Genomic DNA, 11,302 nt, shown 5'->3' on the forward strand with positions numbered 1-11,302 from the left:
AACCTCACCCACCTGCACTCACCAGAGATTAGAGGTGGCATCTGAGCATGGTGTCTAAACATCGGAGCCTGTCCAGTGCTTATCTGGGGCCCCTCTCAAGCCCATGTGGGACCAATCTCAGCACTTACCTGGCACTCATACCAGAGCCCACTGGGACCAGCCTCAGAGCCTCTATGGTACCACCCTTATACCCTCTTGAAGCCAGCCACAGAGCCCTCTTGACACAAAAGTTGGCTCTATTACTGTTCTCCTGGTATCAAGTTCAGCGTCAACTTATTTTGAATCCTAGTGTCTACCTGGAGACAAGCTCAATGCCAATGGGACACCCTCTCTCCCCAGGGCTACATGATGCCAATAGCATAACCTGCCAATGCTGATGCCAATCTCAGCACCCATCTGCTGCTAAACTTGGCCTCCACTTGGCCCTCAGGGTGGGCTAGGTCAGTCAGTGGAGAAAGAAGGAGAGAGAATTCAAAGCCCAACTCCATCACTTATTACCTGTGACCTCCAGCAAGTGGATGTATGGAGACTTGGTCTTCTTACGTGCAAAGTAAGAATGATAATGACCCAGACCTATTCTTAAAAGGTTCAGTAAGATCCTGCATACCGACTCAATCTCCACAGTTAATGCTCACCAGGGGGTAACTGTCCTTCTTATCAAGAGAGAATGTCAGTGAGGGAAGGTCAGCAGAGTAACGCATCCTTTCTCTACTCTCTCCTTCATCAATTCAAAGCCCCCTCTGATTCTGACACTAGAGCTTACCCAAATCTCTCCTGATAGAGTTCCCTCTGCCTGCTAATAGCATCACTGATGAGCCAGGAATCATCCCTAAAGGGGACTTCACACACACTCAAATATGACCTGTCCACTGGTGGAAACCCAATCCCAGAAGGAGGGAATAAAAGTGTAGAGCAGAAGAGACATGTGTGCCCCCTGCCCACTCTGTTTTCTACCCTCAGTTTTCTACCCTCTTCTCCAGTTCTGTGGAAAGTTCCACTAAACAGCAGCTCTGGTCTTCTTTCCCAACCAGAGTTGGGCGGTTCTGCCACATCCCATCCATACCTCACTTTGAGGTTCCAATGAGAATTCTGGGCATCAAGAAATGATATTGAGTCAAAAAAAAGCAGGTCACCATCTGCAGTCAGGAGCTGATTATAAGATCCAGCTGGATTCTTCATAATTGGTCTGGCACAAATAATGCCCCTATTTTATTACAAAATCTTTTATTACAAAATCATAAGCATGTAATGCAGTAACATAACAATATCACACTCAAGCACACCATATGACATTTTAGGTAGTTCAATTGAAAACTATGAATTATTATATACAGATTATTATCCTACGAAACACATTCAAGCCGGCCTTACTTCTGCTGGACCCTGTATTTCTCCCCACAGGAAGCCCACATCCACAGCCGGGTTGCTTCTTACTTCAAGACCCTCAAATCCATTCCCAAGATGCTCTCATCCTGAGACCTTTATACCTACATCCCTCCTCACCAAATGACCCCCAAGCCATAGCCATACTCCTGTCTCATTCCAATACCTTTAAATTTTTAATCTCTCCAAAGAAACCTAAGTCCACAACATAGGGTGGGAGGCCTTGTCACTCAGAGACTCCAAATCGTAAACTCAGGGGTCATACATGAAAAAATTATTGAAAATTCAGTTCTGCCAATTCGCTACTGTCACCCCAACTCCACAGCCTTGGCAAGACACCACAGAAGGAGCCACAAATTCAGTCTTCGGCCCACTCCCTGTTATTCCGCCAAGGAGGACCTGCCTCCTCTTAGGTTGGCAGCATCCCAAGCAATGCAGTGGAACACAGTCAGGAGTGTAGTTGGAACGTGACATGAGACAGTTACATAATCAGAAACAAAATCCACCCCTCCGTCTCAGGAAGTATAAAGGCAAAGTATCCCAGCCATCACCATCTCACTGTCACTCTCAGTGCCACCATGCTGGCCTCAGGGCTGCTCCTAGTGGCTTTGCTGGCCTGCCTCACTATAATGATCTTGATGTCTGTCTGGCAACAAAGGAAGCTCTGGGGAAAGCTGCCTCCTGGCCCACCTGCATTGCCCTTCATCGGCAACTACCTGCAGCTGAACACAGAGCAGATGTACAACTCCCTCATGAAGGTGTCAGGAGGCAGGGAGATGGGTGGTAGGGTGGGGCTGGGGCCCTCTGCAGTCTGGCTGGGATTTGGTGGCAGGGGATTGGAAAGGGTGGACTGAAATCTTAGGAACGGGGCGTTTTGAAAGTTTAGTGTCAGGGTCCTAGCCAGGAAAGACCAGCTCTTGGGATGTCCAGTCCCTTGACTATCAGAACTTGGGCAAAATGCATGCCACTCTGTGAGGGCTGGGTACAGAGCCAGTTGAGACTTGAGGCTGCGTGCACTCACCGCTCCCGTCCCCCTCCATCAGATCAGCCAGCGCTACGGTCCCGTGTTCACGGTCCACTTGGGCCCCCGGCGTGTTGTGGTGCTGTGTGGCCACGAGGCTGTGAAGGAGGCTCTGGTGGACCAGGCGGACGAATTCAGTGGGCGAGGCGAGCAGGCCACCTTTGACTGGCTCTTCAAAGGCTATGGTGAGGGGGATCCTGTGTGGGGGCAATGTGGTCAAGCACAGATGGCCTCTATTTCCCCAGCGTTCTTCTGCCAACTGACCCAGCCACTCAGGGCTGTGTCAGAGCCCTTCCTCTCCATCCCTGTCTCTATCACTATTTATCCCTGTGACCCCTCCGACCTTTCTCAGTGTGTCTGCATCTCCCTGCTTCTCTCTGCCCCATCTCCCAGCTCTCTCAGTACAGTCTCTTCTCTCTGTATCTCCTAGAAGCTCTTGGGTTTTTGCTTTGGAGGCCTGGTCCTATATCTCCATGGTTCCTCTTGTCTTATTCTCCTCATTTTTTTGTGCTTCTCCATGATTCTATCTGCATCTCCCTGCCTCCCTTTTTTCTTTGTCTTAGAAACTCTCATTATTTGTGTTTCAAGATCCTCATACCTCCATTTCTTCGTAATAATCTGCTGACTCCAGACCTTCTCTGTTTCTCTGTGTATATTTTTCGACATTCTCCACTTCATTTTTAGAATCCTTCTCAATTTTTACTCCCACCTCCCAGATCTCTGGAGATCTCACTTTCCCACTTCCCTCCACTCTCTCTCTCTCTCTACCTGTCAGTGTCTCTGCATCGCACTGTTTCCATGGGCAACCATCTTTCACCTTTCCTTCTGATTTCCTTCCAACTTGGTCTCTGTCTCTTTTGGTATTTCTCTGTTGCCATTCTCTACCTGTCTCTCTCTCTCTGCCCACCCCTGTCAGGCCCCGCCCCTCTCTAAGCCCACTCCCGACTCCTACCCTCCCTCACCAGGCGTGGCTTTCGCAAATGGGGAGCGCGCCAAGCAGCTCCGGCGCTTCTCCATCACAACGCTGCGGGACTTCGGAGTGGGCAAGCGGGGCATCGAAGAGCGAATTCAGGAGGAGGCAGGCTTCCTCCTCCAGGCCTTACGGGACACGGGCGGTGAGCCAGGGACCCCAGGGGACAGAGGAAGAAAACGCCCTGCATGGACAGGCGCTTTCTCACCTGGGAAGGGAACTGGGTTGGGGGACGGTGTGCCTCGAATTCACAGACTGGCATCAGATCACCAAGTTCACTCCCCCAAATCGCTTCTCACTCACCGACCCCACACCACCTCCCAGGCGCCTTCATAGACCCCACCTTCTTCCTGAGCCGAACTGTCTCCAATGTCATCAGCTCCATTGTCTTTGGGGACCGCTTTGACTATGAGGACAAAGAGTTCCTGTCACTGCTGCGCATGATGCTGGGAAGCTTCCAGTTCACAGCTACATCTACAGGGCAGGTAACCAGTCCCACCCTGGCTCATCGCTGACCCCCCCACAACCAACCAACTGCTCTCCCACATGGACTCAGGTGCCCCAAATCCTATCCTTTCTAGGCAGGGTCCGCTCAAATCCAGTCTTCTCCCTTGCACAACCCAACCCAGAAGAGGTGCCCCAAACCCACTCACTCTCCAATACCTGGCTATCTCAGCTATACTTCCCCTGCAAAAACAGAAAGGCACTGAAGGGAAGAAGGAAAAAGGAAGAAAAGGAGGGAGGAAGGAATTCTAGATATGTATCCCAACCCAACTGACCTAAATTCTAGGACAAGGGACTTCACACTTAATTCACATGAACACTTAGATATGTACTCCATCCAACCCCAGGTAAATACCTAAACATCAGGACAGGTGCCTTTAAACCAGTGCCTCCCTTGCCCTAGGACAAGTCCCACTCCCATTTGATGATGTCCATCAACACGTGTCCTTCCTTTTCCTGCCCTTCTCCATGCCCCTCCCTCAGCTCTATGAGATGTTCTACTCAGTGATGAAACACCTGCCAGGGCCACAGCAACAGGCATTTAAGGAGCTTCAGGGGCTGGAGGACTTTATAGCCAAGAAGGTGGAGCAGAACCAACGCACGCTGGATCCCAACTCCCCGCGGGACTTTATTGACTCCTTCCTCATCCGCATGCAGGAGGTACATGTCAGCAGCCAGTGCTGAGAGGTCCAAAGCCAAGCAGAGAGAAGTCACAGTGCAGGTGGGAGAGAAAGAGGCCCACTCATTTTGCCCATTACATCACAATAATCCTCACAACTCCATGAATTAACCATCACTGCCTCTCTACTGAGCCCTGAGCCCTCAGCCATGGGCTGGAATTGTGTGTGCAAATCATAAGCACAATCACATCTATAACACTGTCAAGCAACAGGCACTGGTTTAACAACTTTATGGTTTTCACCTATGTAACACTCACAACAGTTGTTGTAGAGGCTCTAATGTGATCTCGATTTTAGGAATGAGGAAACTGAGACCCAGAGGGTATAAGTGCCATGCCTGAGGCCACACAGTGAGGAAGCAGTGGAACCTAGCTCAAACCCTGGTCTCTCAGACTCTAAGGCTGGTGCTTTTAGCCACCATGCTCTTACCTTTCATTCCCTGGTTATCAGGTAACCTGTGTGGACAGGTGACCTGGTTTTACCATGTGACATCTCTGGGTCCCCAGTCCAAGCTGGATGTCAGTCTCCTTTCTTCACAGATAGGAGATGGGGCTTTATGGAGTCTGAAGTTCAAGGTGAAAGGATCAGGGAGTGGATTCTCCTTCATAAATTGCAAGGTTTTGGGGGAAAGAATAGAGTACAACTGCTTAAATACCTGTCTGTGTTTGAGAAAATATCTCTTCAACTCTCTGTGAGGCAATCTATCATGATCTGTCTACCTCTCTTTCTCATTCACTGTCTGTCTCTTCCCATCCCTTTCTACATATTTCTACAATTAAAAAGTGGCAACTCAGCTGGTAATTAAAGGACAGAAAGTCAGCTGGGTAAAGAGTGTTAGAAGAGCATCGGGGCAGAGACAGTAGCCTGGGAAAAGGCCTGACACAACTAGGGTCCTTCTTCCCACCTTTGGAATCTGAGAGCACTGGTGAGTTGGCTAGGCCTGAAGCAGTCCCTCCCTGCAGGAACAGAAGAACCCCAACACAGAGTTCTACTTGAAGAACCTGGTAATGACCACACTGAACCTTTTCTTTGCGGGCACCGAGACGGTCAGCACAACCCTGCGTTATGGCTTCCTCCTGCTCATGAAGCACCCAGATGTGGCAGGTAAGGCTGGACGGTGCAGGGAAGCAAAGGCCACAGACTCTCATAATTCCTCTGAGCCCACTGTACCTCCTCACCCCTCAAATCCCTGGGCCCTCAAATACATCCTGCTAACCAGACACTAGGTCATGACATTCAGCTAAAACAATCTGAAGTGCTTAGTAAATAGTTCGTGTGCTGAGCCCACCAAGGGCCCACTACCTGCCCCTCCAGACCATTCCCCAAGTCTTCTTCCTCCCAGCTTCCCCCAGGATTCTGGCACAACCAGGTTATCAGGACCCAGTGCCAACAATGTCTATGGACAACCTGTTTTGAATGATCTGTGTCCGTGACACACACTAAGTCATGCCTGTCATATATCCAGCTGTATAGATTTGGATTATCTTCCCTGCCCAGAGACCCCTAGGTCCCTAAACATATTCTCCCCTATCCCCAGCCAAGGTCCATGAAGAGATTGACCGGGTGATTGGCAAGAACCGGCAGCCCAAGTTCGAAGACCGAGCCAAGATGCCCTACACAGAGGCAGTAATCCACGAGATCCAAAGATTTGGAGACATGATCCCCATGGGCCTGGCCCGTAGAGTCACCAAGGACACCAAGTTTCGGAACTTCCTGCTCCCCAAGGTACTAGAATACATGGAGCTCAAACCTGCTCCCTGAGACCCAACACCCCACCCTCCTCACAGGCTTCCCATTGCCTGTCTGACTCCCTCAACTGTAGACTTCCTCAATCACATGTCCCTTCAACTTTCCCACTCAGAGGCACCTGAATCCCGTTTGTACCTAAGACCTCTTCCCTTAAATCTTAGGTACATATGAACTCCATGTCCCCCAAATTTTGTGTCGTGGAGACATTATCCTCACTTCCCCAGGCTTGCCTATCTCTGGGACATGACTCTTATGGCCCCCAAACATTCTGCCTTGAGATACTTGACCCCATGTCCCCCAAACCTCCTACCCCAGGGAAGATCCCAACTCCCATGCCTCCATTCTCCTCACCTAGGCACCCAAATACCCCCTCTAACTCCATGAGCTCTCAGCACACACTTTCCCCTCCTGCTTATCAAAATCCCTCCCACCTCCCCACCAGGGCACCGAAGTGTTTCCGATGCTGGGCTCCGTGCTGAGGGACCCCAAGTTTTTCTCCAACCCTCTTGATTTCAACCCTCAGCACTTCCTAGATGAGAAGGGGCAGTTTAAGAAGAATGATGCTTTTGTGCCCTTCTCCATAGGTAAGAGACCACCATGTGATGCCAGCCACCAGTCACACCAAAAGGGGCCCCTTCATCCCAGCTCCCCTCTCTGAGGTGTAGCCTAGTATCTTTCTCCAGCTTGGAAGTCTTTCTTATGATCTAACCTGCAGCCAACCAACTGCAAACCTCATAACTACCAACTACCTAAGCCCAGGCAGAAAGAAAGGGATGATTGTACCCATTTCAGACATGAGAAAAGTCAAGGCCCAGAGTGACTCAGAGGCTTCTCCAAGGTGACTTAAATTCTTCAAATTCCTAAGAAGGAGATGGCAGCACAGTAGCCATATTAGTGTGTTTCTGAGGAAGGGTCATGTAAATTCCTATTGCTACATCCTGATTTGACTCATCCCCATGCCATGTACAAGGGAAACTGAGGCTAAGGGAGGTTATGGGACTTCTTTGAAAGTCTCTCAGGCCTTGACATTCAGTCCCCTCCTCCCCGGGAGGATGCAGCCTGGATGGGGAGAGGAGAGAGGTGGCCAAGAGAGTGGGCCTCACCTCCTCCCACCCTGTCTTTTCAGGAAAGCGGTACTGTTTTGGAGAAGGCCTGGCTAGAATGGAGCTCTTTCTCTTCCTCAGCACCATCATGCAGAACTTCCACTTCAAGTCCCCGCAGCCACCCCAGGACATCAATGTGTCCCCCAAACATGTGGGCTTTGCCACCATCCCACCTAACTACACCATGAGCTTCCTGCCCCGCTGAGCTAGACCTGCCACTTCCCCTACAAATGTACAGGGCTAGTGGGAGAGCAAACTGGGGAGGGGTGTGGCCTGGGTGGGGCTAGAAGTAGGGGCGGGGCTATGATGCTAGCCAGAGAGCTGGAGCAAACGAAGGTGCAAGGTGGATAGGAGAGGAAGAAAAAACTGATGGGCTGTCTGTTCACCTTGCTGGAGAGTGAGCTTTCAGAGCTGGGATGAAAGGAAGGGAAACTTTACGCAGTACTATAAATGACAATAATAACAGCTAGTATCTATTGACATGTACTCTGTGTCAGCTCTATGCTCAAATCATGACACACTCACTGCCCTTGATAATCACAAACCTATGAAACGGCAACTGTGTGTATGCCCATGTTATGAGAGATACAGCTGATTTTCAGCAAGTCTCTCTCTGAGATCTGACAGAACACAATAAATGCTCAGCAGTTCCTTGAACTCAGATCTGCGCAGGGATGGCTACCCTTAGCCTACTGAACTTTGGGTAGGTTCTTAAAAGGCACCTCTTCCTCGAGTAAGAAACAACAACTTAGTGTAGTATTATAGGACATAAACGGCTCTGTCCAAGGATTTTCCCAGAGTCCTGGCAGGCAGCCAACCTGCTTCCACACATTCGCCTATGCTCTTGCTCATTCGTGCACATTTTATATGCCAGGGCAGAGTTGTCAGAGAAGGCTCACCGTGTGAGCCAGGTGATGGAGTCTAAGATATTGGGCTCCTGCTAGTGGCTCTGTGTGGAGGAGGGCTCAGAAAAGGAACATGGCTGCTGTCTGCAGTTCTGTCTGGGAAGAAACTCCCCCCCAGCTCTTGTCCTGTTGCCAGACACTTCAGTTCTGCCTCATATATCACTGGTGACCTTCAAGGTGCTGTCCCCATGGTGGAGCCTGGAGGGAGTGAGTCTGAGTAAGTCCGTGTCTGCGGCCCTCCCAGAGGAGAAGCCTGAATACCTCACTGACCCAAGCCCCACCGGTTTTTACAGCCAGAAGTTATGGGGACTTAGCTCCTGGCACTGGAACCCTGGGCTGGCTGGTCTGGTGTGGGACTGGGATGCTTCACTCCTGAGATGTCACCCCAATTTATATCCACCACATATGGGAATGGGACCAGCCCCATTCCATATCTCCCTGTCTCTGCCCTTCCGCCCTTCCTATCCATCTGTATGAAGGTTGTTTCTTTAATTTCTTAGTTGTCAGACTTCCATACAGCTCACGTTTTCTGATGGTTGTGAGTGATAGTTGTTCTGTAGTTTAGCTGAACTTTTGCTGTGGTTGTGTGATGAGGAGAGCCATGTTTCCCTACCTCTCCATCTTTACCAGAAGCTGGAAAACAGAATGTTAATATTCTTTTTTCTTTGTTTTACAATTTTACATTGTATTTATTAGTTTTTAGAGAGAGGGGAAGGGAAGAGAAAAGAGAGAGACACACTGATGTGAGAGAGAAACACTGATCGGTTACCTCTGGAATGCCCCCCACTGGGGAATTGGTCCACAACCCAAGCCTGTGCCTGTGACTGGGAATTGAACCTGCGAACTTTTGGTCAAAGGTTGGCTTCAATCCACTGAGCCACACTCACCAGGGCAAAACAAAATACCATTATTTGAAAGACAGAAACAAAAGCTGGGTTAGTTTCGTTACCTTCCAGAAATACTCAATGTGATGATGTTCCCCTGAATCAGGCTCATTCTCTCAGACCTGTCTACACTTTCCAAATCACCTGCGTGTTTCATGCTTGAAAGTGGGAGCGTTCAGAAAATACGGCACACGGGGAACTCCAACATTAGTACAGGTAAAAGGTGAGTTTACAATCACAACTATGTTCAAAGGTTAATTTTCTAGAAATTCCTGTTAGTTGATCAAAAGCACAAAGGAACAGAAGGAAAGTTTTGATGAGGAAGTTAAACCATGCATTTCAGTAAGTTCTTCTGGTCACAGAACACAGGGTGAGCCGCAGGTTGGAGAAGCCAGTTGGAGTAGCCCCTGCAACTCTTGTGACACGGTGGGTCCCAGCTGAGTCACAAAGGGCATCTCAGTGGGAGCTTTATCTGTTAGGCTTCTTGCTTACATCACTAAGCAGCCAAATGGTCAGTTCTTTTCTGCTGTATGATGAACATGCAGAAAAGTCAATATTTCTAAGAGTGATATTTTTAACTGCAGCCATTGAAAGGTTAACTTTGCTGCAGAGTTGTGTTTTCCTACACTTCATTTTTCTAAAGATATATTTATTTTTAGAGAGAGAGGAAGGGAGGGAGAAAGAGAGGGAGAGAAAGGTCAACGTGTAGTTGACTGTCCCACATGCCCTGTGGGGACCTGGCCTGAGAATCCAACCAGCGACCTTTTGGTTCACAGGGCAGCACTCAATCCACTGAGCCACACCAGGCAGCGTGCATTTGGCTAAATTATACTACGATGAATGTATTCCCTTATTGAGTAATAATTCCCTTATTTGAGAAAAGAGAGAAGGAACAACTTTGAAAGGGTAAAAGTGCTCTTTCCCTATGGGTGGTGTAGGGCAGTGGGTGACGACACAGAGAACGAGACTTAATTCCATTTTACAGGATAGGAGCTCCTGTCACTTTCCCGCTTTCTGGCACAGTCGGCAACACACTTGCACCTGATGGAAAACAAAGCACTTGTTGGCCAGATTCATGGGGCTTTTTTATTTTTTTTCTTTTGCACTGGAAGCAGTAGTAGTGCCAGGATTGACCTTCATGGGCCACCACACTGGAGCCTTCACCAAACCCAGTGATGGGGTTCTTGCATCCAGCACACTTCTTGGAAACAAGGTCCATGTAGACATCCACACAGTAATACTGGTCCTCCGCAGTGGTGAAACACTGCCCAGCCAGCTTCTTAGAGCAGGTAACACACACAAAGCACTCGGCATGCCAGCGTTCACCCTCGTAAGTGACTCTTCCAGGTGTGATGGCCATGTTGCATTTCACGCAATGCTTGGCAAATTTGGCCTCATGGCAAGTCATGCAATAGAAGTCCCCCCTTTAGGGAAGAAGCTCCCAGTCTCAACGACTGACTTGCACTTGCTGCTGGTGAAGGAGTCTTTGTGCCAGATGGTCCCCTTAGACCCTGCCTCTAATCTGCTGCTACAAGGGGCTTGAAGCAGCCCTTGGACTTGGGGGAGTCCTCTTGCATGGTGCACTTGTTGCACAGGCTTTTGTTGTCCTTGGACACAAAGGTCACTTTGGCCAAGGGGTGCAGGCCCCTGTCACAGTGGTAGCAGGTGTCATGCCACTAGCCGTTGTTATAATGCATCTCCTTGGAGTGGGCACCAGTGGGCTTGCCATGTTCCATGCAGGTGCTGGCACAGAATGTGTCCGAGCACTTCAGCAACAGTGGTGGGCATCCTTCTGCAAGCACTTCTTCCCCTGCCGGGGGTCCCTGTGGTGGTGGCAGGCGAGTTTCTCAGCCATGGTGCTCACCCAGCCCCAGGGGGGATCTCACACTAGATGTGTGCACAGTGGGATGTATTTGGCAGGGATTGGATATAATATTCTAGGACTTCCAATATGCCGCCTGAGGATGCTTGGCAGTGCAGCTGTCCTGGCAGGGGGCCTCCATCTGCACCGAGACTGCCTGGGGCCAGCGGCAGCGGTAGTGTTGGCAGCAGACTCTGACCACTTTACTTTCTGGCACTGCAATATGTTCCTGTATCACCTTC

At 49.7% G+C, this 11,302-nt stretch overlaps 1 protein-coding gene and 1 pseudogene across 1 annotated transcript; one reads left to right on the forward strand and one right to left on the reverse strand.

Moving 5' to 3' along the window:
- Positions 1–1,931: 1,931 nt before the first annotated feature.
- Positions 1,932–7,890, forward strand: LOC112320011 (cytochrome P450 2A13). The gene is made up of 9 exons (XM_024577405.4): positions 1,932–2,141; positions 2,427–2,589; positions 3,370–3,519; positions 3,699–3,859; positions 4,362–4,538; positions 5,521–5,662; positions 6,096–6,283; positions 6,750–6,891; positions 7,434–7,890. Exons 1-9 carry the CDS (start codon positions 1,962–1,964, stop codon positions 7,613–7,615), a joined length of 1,485 nt encoding a protein of 494 aa, XP_024433173.3. The 5' UTR covers positions 1,932–1,961; the 3' UTR covers positions 7,616–7,890.
- A 1,994-nt stretch (positions 7,891–9,884) lies between these two features.
- LOC128779669 (four and a half LIM domains protein 1 pseudogene) lies at positions 9,885–11,125 on the reverse strand (annotated as a pseudogene).
- Positions 11,126–11,302: the final 177 nt, after the last annotated feature.

The sequence above is a fragment of the Desmodus rotundus genome, chromosome 12, assembly GCF_022682495.2.
Source record: "Desmodus rotundus isolate HL8 chromosome 12, HLdesRot8A.1, whole genome shotgun sequence".
NCBI classification, from domain to species: Eukaryota; Metazoa; Chordata; class Mammalia; order Chiroptera; family Phyllostomidae; genus Desmodus; species Desmodus rotundus.